General features: G+C 42.1%; 1 protein-coding gene across 2 annotated transcripts in view; it reads left to right on the forward strand.

Annotated features, from left to right (window-relative positions):
- Positions 1–17,965, forward strand: part of DCX (doublecortin) — a 98,774-nt gene that overhangs the window by 67,443 nt on the left and 13,366 nt on the right. The window contains exons 5-6 of one of the 2 annotated variants that reach the window (XM_081964026.1): positions 10,833–10,935; positions 13,801–13,941. In XM_081964026.1, coding sequence (XP_081820152.1) covers positions 10,833–10,935; positions 13,801–13,941 — 244 coding nt within the window. The remainder of the gene's footprint in view (positions 1–10,832; positions 10,936–13,800; positions 13,942–17,965) is intronic. The other variant, XM_081964027.1, reaches the window with a different exon arrangement.

Consider the following 17,965-nt stretch of genomic DNA (forward strand, 5'->3'; position numbering starts at 1 on the left):
GCAACAAAAATGATTAGGAAGCTGGAGGCAAAAACGTACAAAGAATGGTTACAGGAATTGGGTATGTCTAGTCTATTGAAAAGGTCTAGGGGCAGTGGTGGGATTCAAAATTTTTACTACCAGTTCTGTGGGCGAGACTTGGTGGGTGTGGCATGGCTTGGTGGGCGTGGCAGGGGAAGGATACTGCAAAATCCCCATTCCCTCCCCACTCCAGGAAAAGGATACTGCAAAATCCCCATTCCCTCCCCACTCCAGGGGAAGGATACTGCAAAATCCCCATTCCCTCCCCACTCCAGGGGAAGGATACTGCAAAATCCCCATTCCCTCCCGATCATCTGGGACTCGGGAGGCAGAGAATAGATGGGGGCGGGGCCAGCCAGAGGTGGTATTTACCGGTTCTCTGAACTACTCATAATTTCTGCTACCAGTTCTCCAGAACTGGTCAGAACCTGCTGAATACCACCTCTGACTAGGGGTGACATGATAGCAGTCTCCCAATATTTGAGGGGCTGACACAAAGAAGAAGGGGGCCCCCTTATTTTCCAAAGCACCAGAAGGCAGGACAAAAGCAATGGATGGAGACTAATCAAGGAGAGAAGTAACCTAGAACTAAGGAGGATTTACTAACAGTGAGACCAATTAACCAGTTCCACCTCTCCCTGAAGTTGTATGTGTTCTACACTGGGGATTTTTAAGAAGAGCCTAGACAATGATTTATCTGGTATGGTTGATCGGAGGTTAAATTAGAAGACCTCCAATGTTCCTTCCACCTTGGTTTTTCTGTTAATAAAAAGAGCATGTAAGAAGGATTGCAAGTGGCCTTAATTTTCGCAGTCTCCCAAACATATTTTTATGATCTTACAGATAATTTGTTGGTACTACTTGCTGCCATCTTCTCTTCCACAGCCTCCATCTGTTCATTTCTTTCTTCTAGAGGAACACTTGGGTAATTTGGCAGTGCTCATTATCCAATGCTCAGCAACGTGTTTTATGAAAATATTGAAAGGGCATCTTAATACCAATGCCTCAAGGCCTGGGGGGCATTCTTCCACTGAGAAATACCACTCCCCTCTAAGCATAACTACTTTAGCATCTAGCAAGCAATCCCGGCAATTTTATCTGAAAGTCAAGCTCAACTCACGTTCCATTCCAAATAAAAAAAAAAAAATGAAAGGGATCCCATCCTAAAGAGGTTCCCCAAAACACTGAAACTCTGCTTATTTCTCTGGTTCCCTTTTTTCTGGACACCCCTCCTTTTCTTCTTTTATTTTATTGTTCTAGTGCTTTTAAACAGATGGTTAAATTCCAAACTCATTTGAGATTCAGTTGCTCCTTAAAAATGAGTGTTTTTCAACCTTGGCAGCTTTAAGATGTATAGACCAGAGGTCGTATCCAGGAAGTTCTGACCAGTTGAGTAGTTCGGAGAACTGGAAAATACCACCTCTGACTGGCCCCACCCCCATCTATTCTCTGCCTCCTGAGTATCAGATGATTGGGAGGGAATGGGGATTTTGCAGTATCCTTCCCCTGGAGTGGGGAGGGAATGGGGATTTTGCAGTATCCTTCCACTGGAGTGGGGAGGGAATGGGGATTTTGCAGTATCCTTCCCCTGGAGTGGGGAGGGAATGGGGATTTTGCAGTATCCTTCCCCTGGAGTGGGGAGGGAATGGGGATTTTGCAGTATCCTTCCCCTGGAGTGGGGAGGGAATGGGGATTTTGCAGTATCCTTCCCCTGGAGTGGGGAGGGAATGGGGATTTTGCAGTATCCTTCCCCTAGAGTGGGGAGGGAATGGAGATTTTGCAGTATCCTTCCCCTGGAGTGGGGAGGGAATGGAGATTTTGCAGTATCCTTCCCCTGGAGTGGGGAGGGAATGGAGATTTTGCAGTATCCTTCCCCTGCCATGCCCACCAAGCCACATCCACCAAGCCACACCATGCCCGCCAAGCCACGCCCACAAAACCTTTTGAATTCCACCACTGTTTAAGATGCATAGACCTCACCTCCCAGAAGCTAAGGAATTCAGAGAATTGAAGTCCACACACCTTAAAGCTGCTGAGTTTAAGACTGCCAAACACTGCCTTAAATTTTGGTAAATAAATAGAGTTTATTGGAGGACAATAAATAATTGTAATAACACAGATCTTGAACTAAAGCAAGAGTAGGCCACATAAAACTCTCTCTAAAACTCCATGGGTCAATTTTTTGAGAACAGGAATCACAGCTTCCCACAATATTGGTGTGAACATTTCAGAAAAAAGTGAAGATAGCGACTCCAAGTGAGATCTCTCCAAGGTAGAACCGCTATAAAAGAAGGGTACAATTTGTAGCTAGATAAAAGAAAATCTGAAAAAGAAAACATTCTCTCCATCCTTCTCCATGACAGCCAGTTTGGTTTATTGGTTATAGCATCAGTCTAGAAACTGGGAGACCATAGTTGTAGTTCTGTTGGCAAGGCCCAACAGAGACTTCATTTCCTTAGAGTCTTGTGAAAAAAATCAGGTGGAACAATGGCTGATGGCCTCTTTCTATTGGTCCACAATAGAAAGTGTCTCACATATTGCATTACAGTATGGTACGCTGGTTTAATTGCGCAGACAGGAAGGCAATACAGAGAGTGATCAATTCAGCACAAGAAACCATTGGTTGCCCTCTGACACCACTAGATGACATCACCAGGTCTCGCTGCTTTAGCAGAGTAAGGAAGCTACTCAGAGATAATTCACACCCTGGTCGGTGTCTCTTCGCACTTCTACCATCGGGCAGAAGACATCAAAGTATAGTCAGTTGAACAAATAGGTTTAAAAATAGTTTCTATCCTTGGGCTGTCATACTATTAAACACAACCACAATCACTCCACACACACACACACACACACACAGAGAAATGTATGACTAGTTTTTTTCTTTTTCTTTCTGCCTCTTTATTTCTTTTCCCCTAATTACTTGTATTGGGATTATTCTTTATACTATTTATGTTGTTTGTATTTGTTATCATGGATTGCACCAGTGAGGCTAAAACCAATTTCGTTGTATTTATTTTGTACAATGACAATAAAGGCTATGCTATACTATAGTCCCACCTTAAACACAATGCCAGCTAGGTGGCTTGGGCCAGTCCCTCTCTCTCAGCCCTGGGAAGGAGCAAATGGCAAGTCGCTTCTGAGAAAAACCTTGCCAAGAAAACTGCAGGGATTTGTTCATGTAGTCATTAGGAATCAAGAATGACTCAAAGGCAAAGTAAGAGACAATTTGAACTGGTGGTTATGGCACCAGGCTAGAAATCAGAAGACTGTGTTACAGTTCTGCCTTGGGCATGAAGCCAGTTGGATGACTAGAGTCTAGTGGTTCTTTTTTCTCAACCCTGGGAAGAAGAAAGCAAGGGCAAACCACTTCTGAAAAACCTTGTCAGGAAAAGTTTCTATGGAGATTCTCAATCAACCAGGTCATAGATGTCCCAAAAGTGCTTTTTCCAGAAGGCCAATTTGGAGACGCTTCTTGGATGAGAGAAGCGCAATATTTTCAGTGAAAACGATGAAGAAAATCCAGTTGTCTTTTGGAAAAAGCACTTTGGGGACTTATCAAGAAAACTTCGAAGACTGGTCCAGATGGTTGCGAGGGAGGGAGGAAGGAAAGAAAGGAAAGAAGGAAGACTCCTTCGCCCAAAGGAGAGTGGGTCAACCTATTCTCTAAAGCACCAGAGGGCAGGACAAGAAGCGATGGATGGAATCAAGGGGAGAACCAACAATTCAACAATTAATCAGTCGAATGACTTGCCTCCATAAATTGTGGGTGCTCCAACACTGGTGGTTTTTAAGAAGAGTTTGGACATAATTCATTTGAAATGGTACAGGGTTTCCCGCTTGAGCAGGCGTTTGGACTAGAAGATCTCCAAGTTCCCTTCCAATTCTGTTGTTCTGTTATTCTGATATGATTATGCCCATTTAACTTATCCCTCCATTCATTATGTTCACCTCTTCCAACATCCTTCCCCAAAGATTGTTCATCTCTGATCTCTGGAGGGCAAAGAAACCGCCCAATGCACAAACCGAAAGTTTGGGAACAGACTTCCAGTTTGCACGTTGGACTGTTTTCACCGTCCGGAGGGAGAAAAACATCACAAGAGGCAACCCGGACATCCATTCCCAAACTTCTGGTTTGCGTGTTGAGCCATTTTTCGCCCTCCCCAGGCTCCTAAAAAGCCTCTGGAGTCTTGGGAGGCTGAAAAACAGACCTACCGGGCCCACCAGAAGTCAGAAAATGGGCCGTTTCCAGCCTCCGAAGTGCCTCCAGGTGGGGCAGGGGAGGCCGTTTTCACCCTCCCCAGGCTCCAAGAAAGCTGTGCACACATGCGTAGGGCAGTGTGTGGGGGGGTCATGCATGCATGCGCAGGGGGCACAGCATGAGGGGCATTAAATTATGTCGGTGGGCATGCGAGCGGGCGCACCAGAGGAAAAAAAGGTTCACCATGACTGCCATAGAGGTTTTGTATAACATGATGTGATCTGTGTATGTTTCCTTCTCTTATGTCATTCCCTCATCCTATGCTAAATAAATAAATAACAATAAGTCAATATAACATTTGATTTGAGAACTAAACCAAATAGATTATGTACAGGAAAAGCGATGCTATAATGGAAATAAAATATCCAAAAATACGAGAATAAATGTAGTGAGGTTTTTTTTAAATAAAAAAAACCTTCTGTCTAAACAAAGAGAAAGCTAGCCAAATATCTGCAGAGCTTCACGCTTTGCAAATTATGGAGAATGCTCACATGAGAAATAAAACCACAGAGGTGCCATATGATGTTTGCCAAATGTCTATGCAAAATTCATCTTATTTTCCACCGTTTGCATATGTCAACAGTTTTATGCATAGTATATGAGCTGGGCTAAGGAAGAAGCACCTCCATTGCAAAAGATCTCCATGTCCTATGTACATATAAATACAAAATGTAAGGTGGTGGAATTGGAACACACAATATGCCTCTTGAGGGAACCCATCAACCTCTGCCTTAAAGTTGCTGTGAAGTGCAAAAATCACACTGGCAGAGTTTATGAAGCTATAGCATGATTTGCTTAGATTTGGCCTCACCCAATTCATCATCTCAATGAGTAAGTCCCAGATTTTGTTTCTGGCTTAACACAGTGTGTGAATCCAGATAACTGTGACTCAAGTCTATCTCATTGCCCATTTACTTAATTAAAAGCTATTGCATAATTCCCACAGCACTGTCTTATGCCTAAGGATATCTACCATGTAGTAGGACTGTATTACTATTATTCTTCTCATCTTTCCTATTACTTACTCCTTTTGGTATCTTTTGACTATCACCTGTCTGTTAGTTGTATCTCATGGTTTGTGATCGTATCTTATTGATTTATGATTTATCACTTTGTGGCTTTCGTACTGTATATGTTGAGAGCTTATGCATTGGAAACAAATTCCTTGTGTGCCCCATCACTCTTACAAAGATACAGTATTCTGTTCTATTCTATTCTATTCTATTCTGTTCTGTTCTATTCTATGCCATTCCATTCCATTCCATTTTCTACCCTATTCCTTATTCTATTCTATTCCATTCCATTCCATTCTATTTTCTATCCTATTCTTTATTCTATTCTATTCTATTCTATTCCATTCCATTTTCTATCCTATTTTTTATTCTATTCTATTCTATTCCATTCCATTTTCTATCCTATTCTTTATTCTATTCTATTCCCTTTTCTATTTTATTCCATTCCATTTTCTATCCTGTTCTTTATTTTATTCTATTCTATTCCATTCCATTCCATTTTCTATCCTATTCTTTATTCTATTCTATTTTGTTCCCTATTCTAGACTATTCCATTCCATTTTCTATCCTGTTCTTTATTCTATTCTATTTTGTTCTCTATTCTATTCCATTCCATTTTCTATCCTGTTATTTGTTCTATTCTATTCTGCTCCCTATTCTATTCTATTCCATTCCATTTTCTATCCTGTTCATTATTCTATTCTATTCTGTTCTATTCCATTCCACTCCACTCTACCCCATTCCCTTCCTTTTTTTATTTACTCATGCAGGCTTACTTTATTCATAATGTGATTTTGGGACATAGCTTCTCTGCAACCAACTTGTCTGTAATTTACAAACTCAGGCTCACTGCTTACCAGAATATATGAATACCACCTATTGTGCTTTTTTATACAATAAAAACTGGACAAACAAACCATTGACTGTTTGGTGGGGAAATGCAGCCAATAAATTTTGCAACTTTTCTCTCTGCTGTGTCAGTTATCTCACTTTTTGAAAATCAGCTGTTCTCTTTCCTGGCCATGATTGCTACCAGCACAAAGAAGCATTTAGAACCATTAATGAAGTATTGCATGTCTTTTTGGAGGTACTTTTGCTAGTTTTTCCCCTGAGAATTCTATTTCCGGACAAATTGCTCTGTATAATTAGAACTGATTAATACGAACACAAACTGGATCCCCGTCTTTTAAAGAGTGTCAGCTATTTTAGAAGTAAAGTATTTATTAGGCTCAATATAGAACTGGCATGGATTGTGGGAGGATATTAAATTTCAACCTGAGCTTCACTCCTAATGACCACATAGACATAGGCATGTTTCCTTGGTAAAAATTCAAAAGTGGTTTCCCATGGTCTCCTTCTAGTATGCTCTTCCAGCCTCCCAACCTTCCAGATTTTGCGATTGGTTGGTGCTCTCGTTCTGAGAAAGGGAGCTGTGAATTTCATTTTTTGTTGGCTACAGGTCTTTAGAGAAGTAAAGTCTGTAGACATTTCTTAAGTGAATCACTGCAGTTGTTAAATTAGTAACCTGGTTATTAAGTGAACCTGGTTTCCCCATTGACTTTGCTTGTCAGAAGGTCGCAAAAGAGGTTTGCATGACCCCAGGATACTACAACGGTCATAAGTGCGAGTCAGTTGTCAAGCAACCAAATATAAATCACATGACCTTGGGGATGTTGCAACAGTCGTAAGTGTGAAAAATGGTCATAAGTCACTTTTTTCCAATGCTGCTGTAACTTTGAATGGTCATTAAATGAAGTGTTGTAAGTTGAGGACTACCTGTAGTTATTCCTTTTAAAGAATCTCACTCTCAGATTTGTTTGAGAAGTTGGTCATTGCCCCATGATACTCCAGCCAACCGTTCAGAGCTGCCGTCCTGCTGCACCGTCCCTGCTTAGCTCTCTTAAGAAATGGGGGTGGGGGGAGGAAATTGCAGGGTGGGATAGAAGGGGGCAGGATAGAGGAAAGGAAAGGGAAGATCATCATGCCATCCTGTAAGAGCTGCAACCTGCTGAAAGGTCATCCAATGGAATGCAACACCTTCAAGCCTACCCTATTTTCCCCGAAAATAAGGCCTCCCCAGATAATAAGCCCAATCGGGCTTTTGAGCGCATGCCCTAAAATAAGCCCTCCACCAAAAATAAGTTCTCTCTGAAAATATCACAACACAGCAGCAGCCATGAGGTGACCTCGCCCACTGCCTCTTGTACCTCAAAAATAATAAGACCTCCCCAAAAATAAGGCCAAGGATTTATTTCGGGGGGGGGTCAAAAGAAAATAACACCCTGTTTTATTTTTGGGGAAACAAGTTGTGCAGCTGGGGCCTGTTACCAAAATAATTAATATGAATTCTATTGGACACTCAACCGTAACCAAGGAAGGGGGGAAATAAGACCCAAAGGGAAATGTTAACTACACTCTTTGGGCGTGAAATGCCAGACTCGGCTTTGCTACTCTATAACTGCTGGGCTCTAGTAAAGTGCACTTTCTATGACCAGGAGTCGGAGAGTCTTTCTTTGCTAATGGTCTAACTTGTGACAGCTGATATATGCTAATTGTTCAACTGTGTCCAATTTTCAGCAATTCTATGGGTTTCCTCTCCTCACATATTCTGATCTTATGCAGTGGTTTCAGTTGTTGTTTTTTTAATGCTCTGACTGCTGTTGGCTTTGATGGTGTCCAGAGGTGGTGTCCAACCAGTGTTGGGATTCAAATAATTTAACAACCAGTTCTCTGCCCTAATGACCAGCTGGGTAGGTGTCGATAGGTGGTCATGTGACTGGGTGGGCGTGGCCAACTCAACGTCACTCATGTTGATGGGTCTTAGCTGTTACAATGTAATCAGGGTTAACCGGAGAAGCAGTTTCTGTAATCAGGGCAATAAAGATTAGGCTGGAAACAACACCAGAATGTTTCCTTCCTTCCTGCCTTCCTTACAGGATTAGCCCTGTAAAGTGGGAAAAAACAAAAGAAGATTTCTTCCAACCACCGGTTCTCCGAACTGCTTAGAAAGTTAACAACCGGTTCTCCCCAATAGATGCAAACCGGCTGAATCCTACCACTATACTCCTATTCTGAGTATAACTGCCATTTCCATTTGGACAAAATAAGTAAGAATTTTGTGATTTTTGCCTGCCAGCAATACATCTGGTTTTATATACGCTTCTTGATCACCTTTGTGGGCCAAGGGATGCACAGGAAGGCCAGCCAAACAATAACATATCATTAAATTAATAAATGTTGAACTCTGTGATATTTCTAGCAAATTTATGGTCAAAGTGTTTCACAACAACAAAGACATCTGGAAACATCTTCTAAGGGAATTCCCTGTTTTACGGTCTTATTTCGCTGCATGTTTCTAGTTCCGAGACACCTTAATATTTTAAGTTCCTAAAGAGAGGTGGCAGGAATGACTGTGAAATGCTTATTTCCAGGACTGTAGTTTTCTTGTCACCGTGTAATTGTAAGTGATAGTTTACAAGTTAAAATTAAGTTGTCATGGCTGTACTTGTCAAGAAGCTTACAGGAATATTTCTTGTTTTCTTATTTATTATACTCCTCATCTTTGTTGCTCCACTGCATGAAGCAGGGAAAGTAAAATTGTTTTGTTATGTGGTATTTTAATTCTGCCTAGGACCGGGATGGTGACAGGTGGCACACGGAGCCATTTGTCAGGGAACGCGAGGCATTGCCCTGTCAGCTGGCCAGCGCGTATGTGTGCACTGGCCAGCTGACTTTAGCCTTTTTTTGAGGCCATTTTTCGCGCTCCCCAGCCTCCAGAGGCTTTATAGGACTGTTTTTCGTCCTCAGGAATGGACTTCCGGTTTGCTCATAGTGCCAATTTAAGTCCTCCAGAGCCTTCAGGGAAGGCTCTGGAGCCTTCCAGTTTAAGGGCCAGTTTAAGCCCTCCTGAAGGTTCCTCAAGGCTCTGGAGGGCTTAAACCGGTCCTACGAGCAAACTGGAAGTTCATTCCCAAACTTCTGGTTTGCCCGTAGGGGCGTTTTTTTGTGCTCCGGGGGCTTCAGGGAAGCTGCTGAAGCCTCCGGAGGGCCTCTGGGGGGGACAGGGGAGGCTGTTTTCGCCCTCCCCAGGCTCCTATAAAGCCTCTGGAGCTTGGGGAGGGCGAAAAAAGCATGCAAAAATGGGCGGGAGCACTGTCATGAACGCATGCGCGCTGGGGGTTGTGCATTGCATTATGGGTGTGGCATGCCCACCATAACCCCCCTGCGCTCCCCCCACTTTTGGCACGCAAGCCAAAAAAGGTTCGCCACTGCTGGCCTAGGAGAAACTCTAGGGACGCGGTGGCTCAGTGACTAAGACCCTGAGCTTGTCAATCAGAAAGGTCAACAGTTCGGTGATTCGAAAAATGCGAGTAGAAAAATAGGAACCACCTTTGGTGGGAAGGTAGCAGCATTCCATGCATCTTTGTTGTTCAGTCATGCCGGCCACATGACCACAGAGACTCCTTTGGACAGCGCTGGCTCTTAGGCTTTGAAACGGATATGAGCACTGCTCCCTAGAGTCAGGAACGACTAGCACATATGTGCGAGAGGAACCTTTACCTTTAGGAGAAACTCTGGGTCTTAAGTTAGAACTTCTAGAACCATAGGCTGGCTTAAATGTCAAGTAGGTCAGAGATTTGAGACTACATTATTTTTGAATTCTTCCTGCCTATTACTAACAAGAAGGACTTACTTCTCCATTGAGCCTCAAGCATGAGCCACCTATGTCTTCAAAGGAAACTTGGTGCATCAGTCTTGGTTTCTGGTGTAGGCCTGGAGAGTCAAGATCACCAGATTCAAGTTGCCTCTGAGGACTGGACTATCAACTATCTCTTCCTCTTCTCTAGTGGAGAGCAGAATGAGATGGACCAAGAGGGAGATTCCTGTACCAGAAGATTCAGTGAAGTGGCTTTATCCTCTGAGACAACTTGGTTCATCGGTCTTGGTTTCTGGTGTAGGCCTTTCAGACATGGGGAGTCAAGGTCATCAGACTCAAGTTGACTCTGAGGATAGACTATCAACGATCTCATCTTCTCTTCTAGTAGAGAGCAGGATGAGATAAGACCAAGGATGAGATTCCCCCATACCCGAAGATTCAATAAAGTGGCTTTATTCTATTAGACGTGCATATTCCATTTTAATGCCATCTGATCTAAAATGTCAGGTTCTACTCTTGCAACCTGCCCAGAGAGCGTTGGTAGTTTTGCAATCCCATAAACAATCAGGAACTGGTAAAATGAAGCCAATGCGAAGAAATTGCCCGGTTATTCATTTGGCATGAAATAGAACCTGTAAAACAGAAAGCTTAACATACCATTGCATTATTTCAAAGTAATTGATCTCCCACCGCCCTTTTAAATGATGGACGACTCTTTTTATGCCAAGTCGACATTACATTTTGTGTTGTAGTTTGTGTAAAGGGAAATAGAGATACCGGAGGTAGAGAGAGAGAAACAGTTTAATGTTTCCAAGAAATCTGAGCCATAAAATGAATGCTGCCAACTCACGCTAAACCAATGACTTTCTTTTTTCGATAGGTAACTTGCCTTCATGATTTCTTTGGTGATGATGATGTATTTATCGCTTGTGGCCCAGAAAAATTCCGCTATGCCCAGGATGACTTTTCTCTGGATGAAAATGGTAAAATCTCTTCCACTATTATTATTATTATTATTATTATTATTATTATTGTTGTTGTTGTTGTTGTTGTTGTTGTTGTTATTATTATTATTGTTGTTGTTGTTGTTGTTGTTGCATCAACAGAATTGTATCACAGCGGCCAGTTGTTTCGCCGGATTTGGCATTAATTACTAGTCGGGCCCCACCCAGGGGCCTAGGACGTCGTAACGTATTTTCGTAATATGTGTGCGGATCCAAGCAGTGCGGCCTTTTGCATTTGTCTGATGGTGATTTTGTCAATTTTTAACTGTTTTAAATGTAATTCCAGTGCTTTTGGAATAGCACCCAGTGTGCCGATTACCACTGGAATTACCACTGCTGGTTTGTGCCATAATCGTTGGATTTCGATTTTTAAGTCGTGGTATTTCGCGATTTTTTCATATTCCTTCTCCTCGACCCTGCTATCACCTGGTATTGCGATGTCTATGATTGTAACCTTCTTTTTCTCAACCAGTGTGATGTCTGGTGTATTATGCACCAGTATTTTATCCGTTTGTATGCGAAAATCCCACAAGATCTTGACCATCTGACCCTCGATGACTTTTTCAGGCTTATGTTCCCACCAGTTTGTTGCTGTTTTAATATTATAATTTTTGCACAAATTCCAGTGGATCATTTGTGCCACTGAATTGTGACGTATTTTATAGTCAGTCTGCTCGATTTTTTTACAGCAGCTGAGTATGTGGTTGTTGTTGTTGTTATTGTTGTTGTTGTTGTTGTTGTTGTTATTATTATTATTATTATTATTATTATTATTATTATTATTATTATTATTATTTTAAAGGGGAAGGGTATCTTCTGACTAAATTGGGAGTTATCTTGCATTTGTATTAGACATTTTATATGCAATAAAATTGCTTAGACTCACAATAGAATTCAGGTTGCATTTTATGCATCTCACTGGATCCCAACCACCATAATTGGAACCCAATTGAAATTCCTGTGAGGTCTTAGTACTGCTTTATAAAACCTTAGTAAGACCGCACCTGGAATATTGTGTCCAATTTTGTCCACCACACTACAAAAAGGATGTTGAGACTTTGGAAAAAGTGCAAAGAAGAGCAACTAAGGTATTAAAGGCCTGGAGACTAAAACATATGAAGGACAGTTACAGCTAGTCTATAGAAACTGGGTGCTGAAATAATGCAATGCACGCATGACACACACACATGCATGTTTCCCACCCCCCACGCATGTATGCGTGACCCCCCACATGCATGTGTGTCTCCCACATGCGCCCCCCCATGCATGCATGGCAGAGACCCCAAAACCAGCTGGCCAGCAGGAGGCTTGCACACATGCACGGTGGAGGTGAGCTGGGGTGATGGCTCATGTGCCCCTCAGAGAGGGCTCTGCGTTCCACCTGTGACATGCGACCTCACGGGACTAGAGCGTCATGATAACAGTCTTCCAGTTTTTGAGGTGCTGCCACAAGGAAGAGGGGGGTCAATCTATGTTCCAAAGCACCTGAAGGCAGACAAGAAATAATGTTTTCTGTTTCACAAGAAGATTGTAAATCTCATCAAAGTCTTTTTGGCTTCTTGCCACACTGTCCCCTCTATAAATCTGCTTATTAGTTTCCCTTTAGAGAAAACCTGGCAGTTGTGTAAGACTTCACACATTTGCCCCTCCTGCCATCTCTGGGCTAAGAAACCCTGATTCATTTGGAATCTATTAAAGACGTTTAATACCTTGTAAGAACTAAGCAAGATTGTTGTTCATGGCAGATTGCTTCTCCAGACTATGACAGACATCCTTGTTTTTGTGGGAATTGTCCCCGTTTGCAAGAAATTATCATTATCTGGATCTCTTTCACCTGGTTTTCCTCTCTTTTTATTATCTTCCAAATGTTTTGGAGTGTTTGGGAGAGTGAATGTCACATCTTTCTGTATCAGTTTCTATGCTACATAGGAATTGAAGTTCCTCCACAGCTTCTATATCTATCTATCTATCTATCTATCTATCTATCTATCTATCTATCTATCTATCTATCTATCTATCTATCTATCATCTATTCCTTCCTTCCAGCCATCTATCCTTCCTTCCTTCCTTCCTTCCATCCATCCATCCATCCATCCATCCATCCATCCATATCTATCTATCTATCTATCTATCTATCTATCTATCTATCATCTTTCCTTCCTTCCTTCCTTCCTTCCTTCCTTCCTTCCATCCATCCATCCATCCATCCATCTATCTCTATCTCTATCCTTCCTTCCTTCCTTCCTTCCTTCCTTCCTTCCTTCCTTCCATCCATCCATCTCTATCTATATCTATCTATCATCTATCTATCTATCTATCTATCTATCTATCTATCTATCTATCATCTATCTATCTACTGTATCTATCCCATCGATCCTTCCTTCCTTCCATGCATCTATGCATCCATCCATCCATCCACCCACCCACCCACCCACCCAGGACTGGAAATGCAAAGACCATCTGGCTGGTGCACAGATGCCTGTTTTCTGGCCGTTTTCTATGAAGTTTTCAGGCTGTTTTGGGGCTGTTTTCTGGGCATTTTCAGGCCAAGAATGGTCCAAAAAACAGCCCAGAAAACAGCCTTGAAAATGGCTCCAAAAAGGCCTGGTTTTCAGGCCATTTTGGGGGGTGTTTTTCAGGCCATTTTCAGGCTGTTTCCTGGGGCTCCTGCACCCGTTAAGACTAGCTAGGACATCTGCGCGCATCTGCGCATCAGAAGCCTGTGGAGCAGCTGGCAGTGGTTGTGCCACAGGTTCACCATCATGGATATAGGTGTTCAGTTCCAAAAAGCATCACGTTTGCCAGGCTCTTGTGAGTGTGTTCTGTTTATTGTTTCCCTTACAGAGTGTCGAGTAATGAAAGCAAACCCCCCGCCTACCACCCCAGGAAGCAAGTCATCTCCAACCCCACAGAAGAGCGCTGCAAAAAGCCCAGCTCCATTGCGCCGGAGCAAATCACCAGCTGATTCAGGTAACCTTCAGGATGGTGAGTGATTGTTCTCTTCCAACCAATAAACATGAGCTCCTCATGGATCTAGGGGATAAATTAACTTAATTGAGAAACATGTCCCTCTTGGATTGGAGACTGACCAATTCCAATGCTATGGAAGAGTCCATGAAATAACCTGGTCTTTGCTTATTTCTGCTGCCTTCTGTCCCCATGCTGGCTAATCTTGCCGATGATGTCCATCCAAACTCTAACTCACCGGATTAGGCTTGGAGAACGGAGTGAAGTGATTGACTAAGACAGTAGCGGTAGCTGCTACTGCAGTTTATTGCCATTAGTTGTGTCATCTGCATTCCAGAAGAAAGACTATTTTAAACTATTTATTTCGTTGCATCCTGACTTTGTTATTTTTGCAAATAACTCAAGGCGGTCAACATGTCTAACTTCCTCCCCACAGCAACGAAATGTGAGATGGACTGGGCTGAAAGAGTGGGACTGGCTCAAGGTCACCCTGTTGACTGTCATGGCTAAGGCAGGACTAGAACTCACACACTCCCGGTTTCTAGCCTGCTGCCTTAACCACGAAACACAGCTGGTTGACCCAAAGGTGCTTTTTCAAAAGGCAGCTGGACTTTGTTTTTCCTTAAAAACATTTTGCTTTTCACCCAAGAAGCTTCTTCAGTTCACAAACTGGTTATGCCAGGGGTGTCAAACTCAAGGCCTGTGGGCCAGATCCGGCCCAGGATGTGGTCGTACCTGGCCTACGGGGCCGTCCTGGTATACTCATTGCGAAGAGGAAACATGCCAGCAATTTGGGGAGTGGTGTCAAGCTGGCCATGCCCACCCAGTTGGCCACGCCCACCCAATCAGCCACACCCACCCACCCATCCCAAGGTCAACCACAGCCCTGATATGGCCCTCAATGAAATTGAGTTTAACACCCCTGGCTTATGCGCTTCAAAACTTTGACTAGCACTTCCTTAAAATTGGAGCCCAATATTATGAATCTTTTCCCCTGGCATTTCTCATTTGATTCGATAAAAATGTGGCTTCAGTTTTTCTACAAAGGAAAAGAGGATTTCAATGGGATTCTTATGGAGGGAGGGAGCACAAAGTCTTTGTGCTTGTTTAGTTGCTTTGTTCTTCACAATAGCCCCGCAACAATGCTGTGTTATAATATATCACAGTTTGAGTAGGAAATCATAGTTATTCTACAGTTTGATGAAATTCTTGGAACTGGGTGAGATGTGCAATAGACAGCTTTGATTCCAGAAAAGACATCGATTAATTTCAATGATGATCAGAAGCCCTTCTGCAGTGTGTGTGTGTGTGTGTGTGTGTGTGTGTGTGTGTGCGTGTGTGTCAGAAAAAATGAAATTATGATACATGGATTTTATTTGATAATTAGAAAAAAATACCGATAGTATGTAATAGAAAAAATGAAAGTTGTGTTGTAAACATAGAGTAAGAGGTTAATATGAATTCATTCTGCTATCTGTTGCAAAAGAGAGTTGGAAGTCATTTTTATATTTCTTTTTCTTTCTTTTATTAATTTATTATTTATTTTATTTACTAGATTTTTATCCTACCTTTATTACTTTACAAGTAATAACTCAAGATGGCAAACATATCTAATACTCATTTCTTCTCCTTTTCTTTCTGCTTTGCTTTCATTTTCATTCCTTATTTTCCCCCTCTATTTTAATTATTAGTTTTTGTTAGTTTTTATCTCTTTATTTTTTATTTATTTAAAATTTATTGGTTTTTTTTAAAAAAAACCTCTAATTTTATTTATTTTTTAAAAAGAAAGGAAGCATCTTTTAGAAGAGAAGGAACAGCTGCTACCTCCAAACAATAATGGGAATCTTTCTTGCTCGTTCCCATCCTATGATGGTGTGAGAATCAAGAAACATAGCCTATTGATCTATTAGATTCAATAAGTCCTATGGATAATAGAAGGCTCCAGAAGAAAGAGATATGAACCAAAGTTTTCAGCTAGGATGATTTCAAAATTTACCAGAAATATTTATAATCCTGCTGAACCGTTGCTAACTGTGAAATATGTTTTTCTAAAATATGCATTTGTATGGATTCCCGTTTAAAACAGGAAGAATGAAACTGTTGGAAACGAGGAATTGAAAGTAATGTACACAGGTGTTCACAGATAGTGACAGTCAATTGTGAACCATGTATGTGGTTAGAGCAACGAAGATGATAAAAAGGTCTGAAGGCTAAACCGTATGTTAAAGGATGGAGGGAACTAGGTATGTCTAGTCGAATGAAGAGAAGGACCAGGGATGATGTGATAGCAGTTTTCCAATACTTGAGGAGCTGTCACAGAGAAGATTCTCCAAAGCATCTGAAGGCAGAACAAGAAGCAATGGGTAGAAACCGAGGGGTGGGAGCGAAATGCTACCGGTTCGCAACGGTTCGCACGAACCGGTAGGGACAATTGCCGTTGGTTCTGTCAACCGGTAGTAATAAAAAGCTTCTGAGGATCGCTCAGCTCAGCTATGAGCCGCACAATCGTTGGAAGCTTTTTTTTCACTTTTTAGTTCAAGATCGGCTCGGAGCTCTTTGGTTTATAGCAGTCCTTGTAGGACTTGTTATATCTCATTGGCATTAATATGATAATGCAATGCGTTACTGCTATTATATCTTTTATATCTATTCATTTCTAATGTTCCAAATTATTAGAAACAATAAACCTCTGCTCTTAAAAGTAAGAATTTTTGCTTGTGTTGTTGCCTTTGTTTCCTATTGGAATTTTCCTTTCACAATGGGAAGGAATTGATTCTTTTTTTCCCCCCATCTCTGATATATTCAGAGAAAACCGGGCAAGATAACATGCTTGGTGCAGTTTCTAGTTTAAGAGTGGGCTGATCAATCTGCCAACAATAGAAAGTATTATTCAATCTCCTATAGACAAAGAAGGGTATTTTGTGTTCAGGCAAAGTCAAGTAGCTGAAGAGGCTCACATGAGGCAAGAAATTAACAACGACAATGCACTGTTTGTTTTCACCTCTGAGCTGGGCAAAAAAAAAACACCTTAATAGACAAAAATGTCCATCTCTCTGGTTTGTCACACCAATTGTTGGCAGTAGTTCAGCGGAACTGACACAGCTGCAAAGTAGCGTTAATCTTCCTTGTAGGCCTCCATTATTTTTTTTACCAAGGTGGGAGATGATTAGGACCAGTGATGAGATTCAAAAACTTTTACTAGCGGTTCAGTGGGCATGGCTTTTTGGGCATGTTGTGGCTTTGTGGGAGTGGCAGGGGAAGGATACTGCAAAATCGCCATTCCCTTCCCACCCTACTAACCTGCTTTCCAGCTACGTTCTCCTGTTCAGGGCAACAAAAGAAGATCAGGTGGGAGGCAGCAGGGGCGCGGCCAGCCTATTTGCCGGTTCTCCAAACTACTCAAAATTTCCACTGCTGGTTCTCCAGAACCTGTCAGAACTGGCTGAATACCAACTCTGATTGGGACCCTATGGAAGAAACAGAGACTATGTTATCTGGAGAAGCTTTACAGTGAGATGCGTAGAAGATCATGTTTCTAGTTCAGGATTGAAATGAGGCATCCTTGGTGCCCTCTCAGCTTGGTAGTTTTCTTGCAGAAGTTTCATTACCCAACTAGATAACATCCTCCGTGCCAGTGAATTTGGGCAAACAGAAAGAATAGAGCACATAGTCTGCAATACCAGGACTGTATCAGAGGTGATATTCAGCAGGTTCTGACAAGTTCTGGAGAAACTGTAGTGGAAATTTTGAGTAGTTTTGGAGAATCGGTAAATACCACTTCTGATTGGCTCCGCCCCATCTATTCTCTGCCTCCCAAGTCCCAGCTGATTGGGAGGAAATGGAAATTTTACAGTATCCTTCCTCTGCCATGTCCACCAAGCCACACCACATCATGCCCACCAAGCCACGCCCACAGAACCAGTAGTAAAGAGGTGAGGCATAAGGGATATTTGAAAAACTACCTATCCTTGGGTACATCTATCTAGACCATTAGATCCTGCAGAAGAGATTATTATGGGTCTCGTCTATTAAGGAATCTGAC

The sequence above is a fragment of the Natrix helvetica genome (genome assembly GCF_964273705.1).
Source record: "Natrix helvetica genome assembly, chromosome: 11".
Taxonomy (NCBI): Eukaryota; Metazoa; Chordata; class Lepidosauria; order Squamata; family Natricidae; genus Natrix; species Natrix helvetica.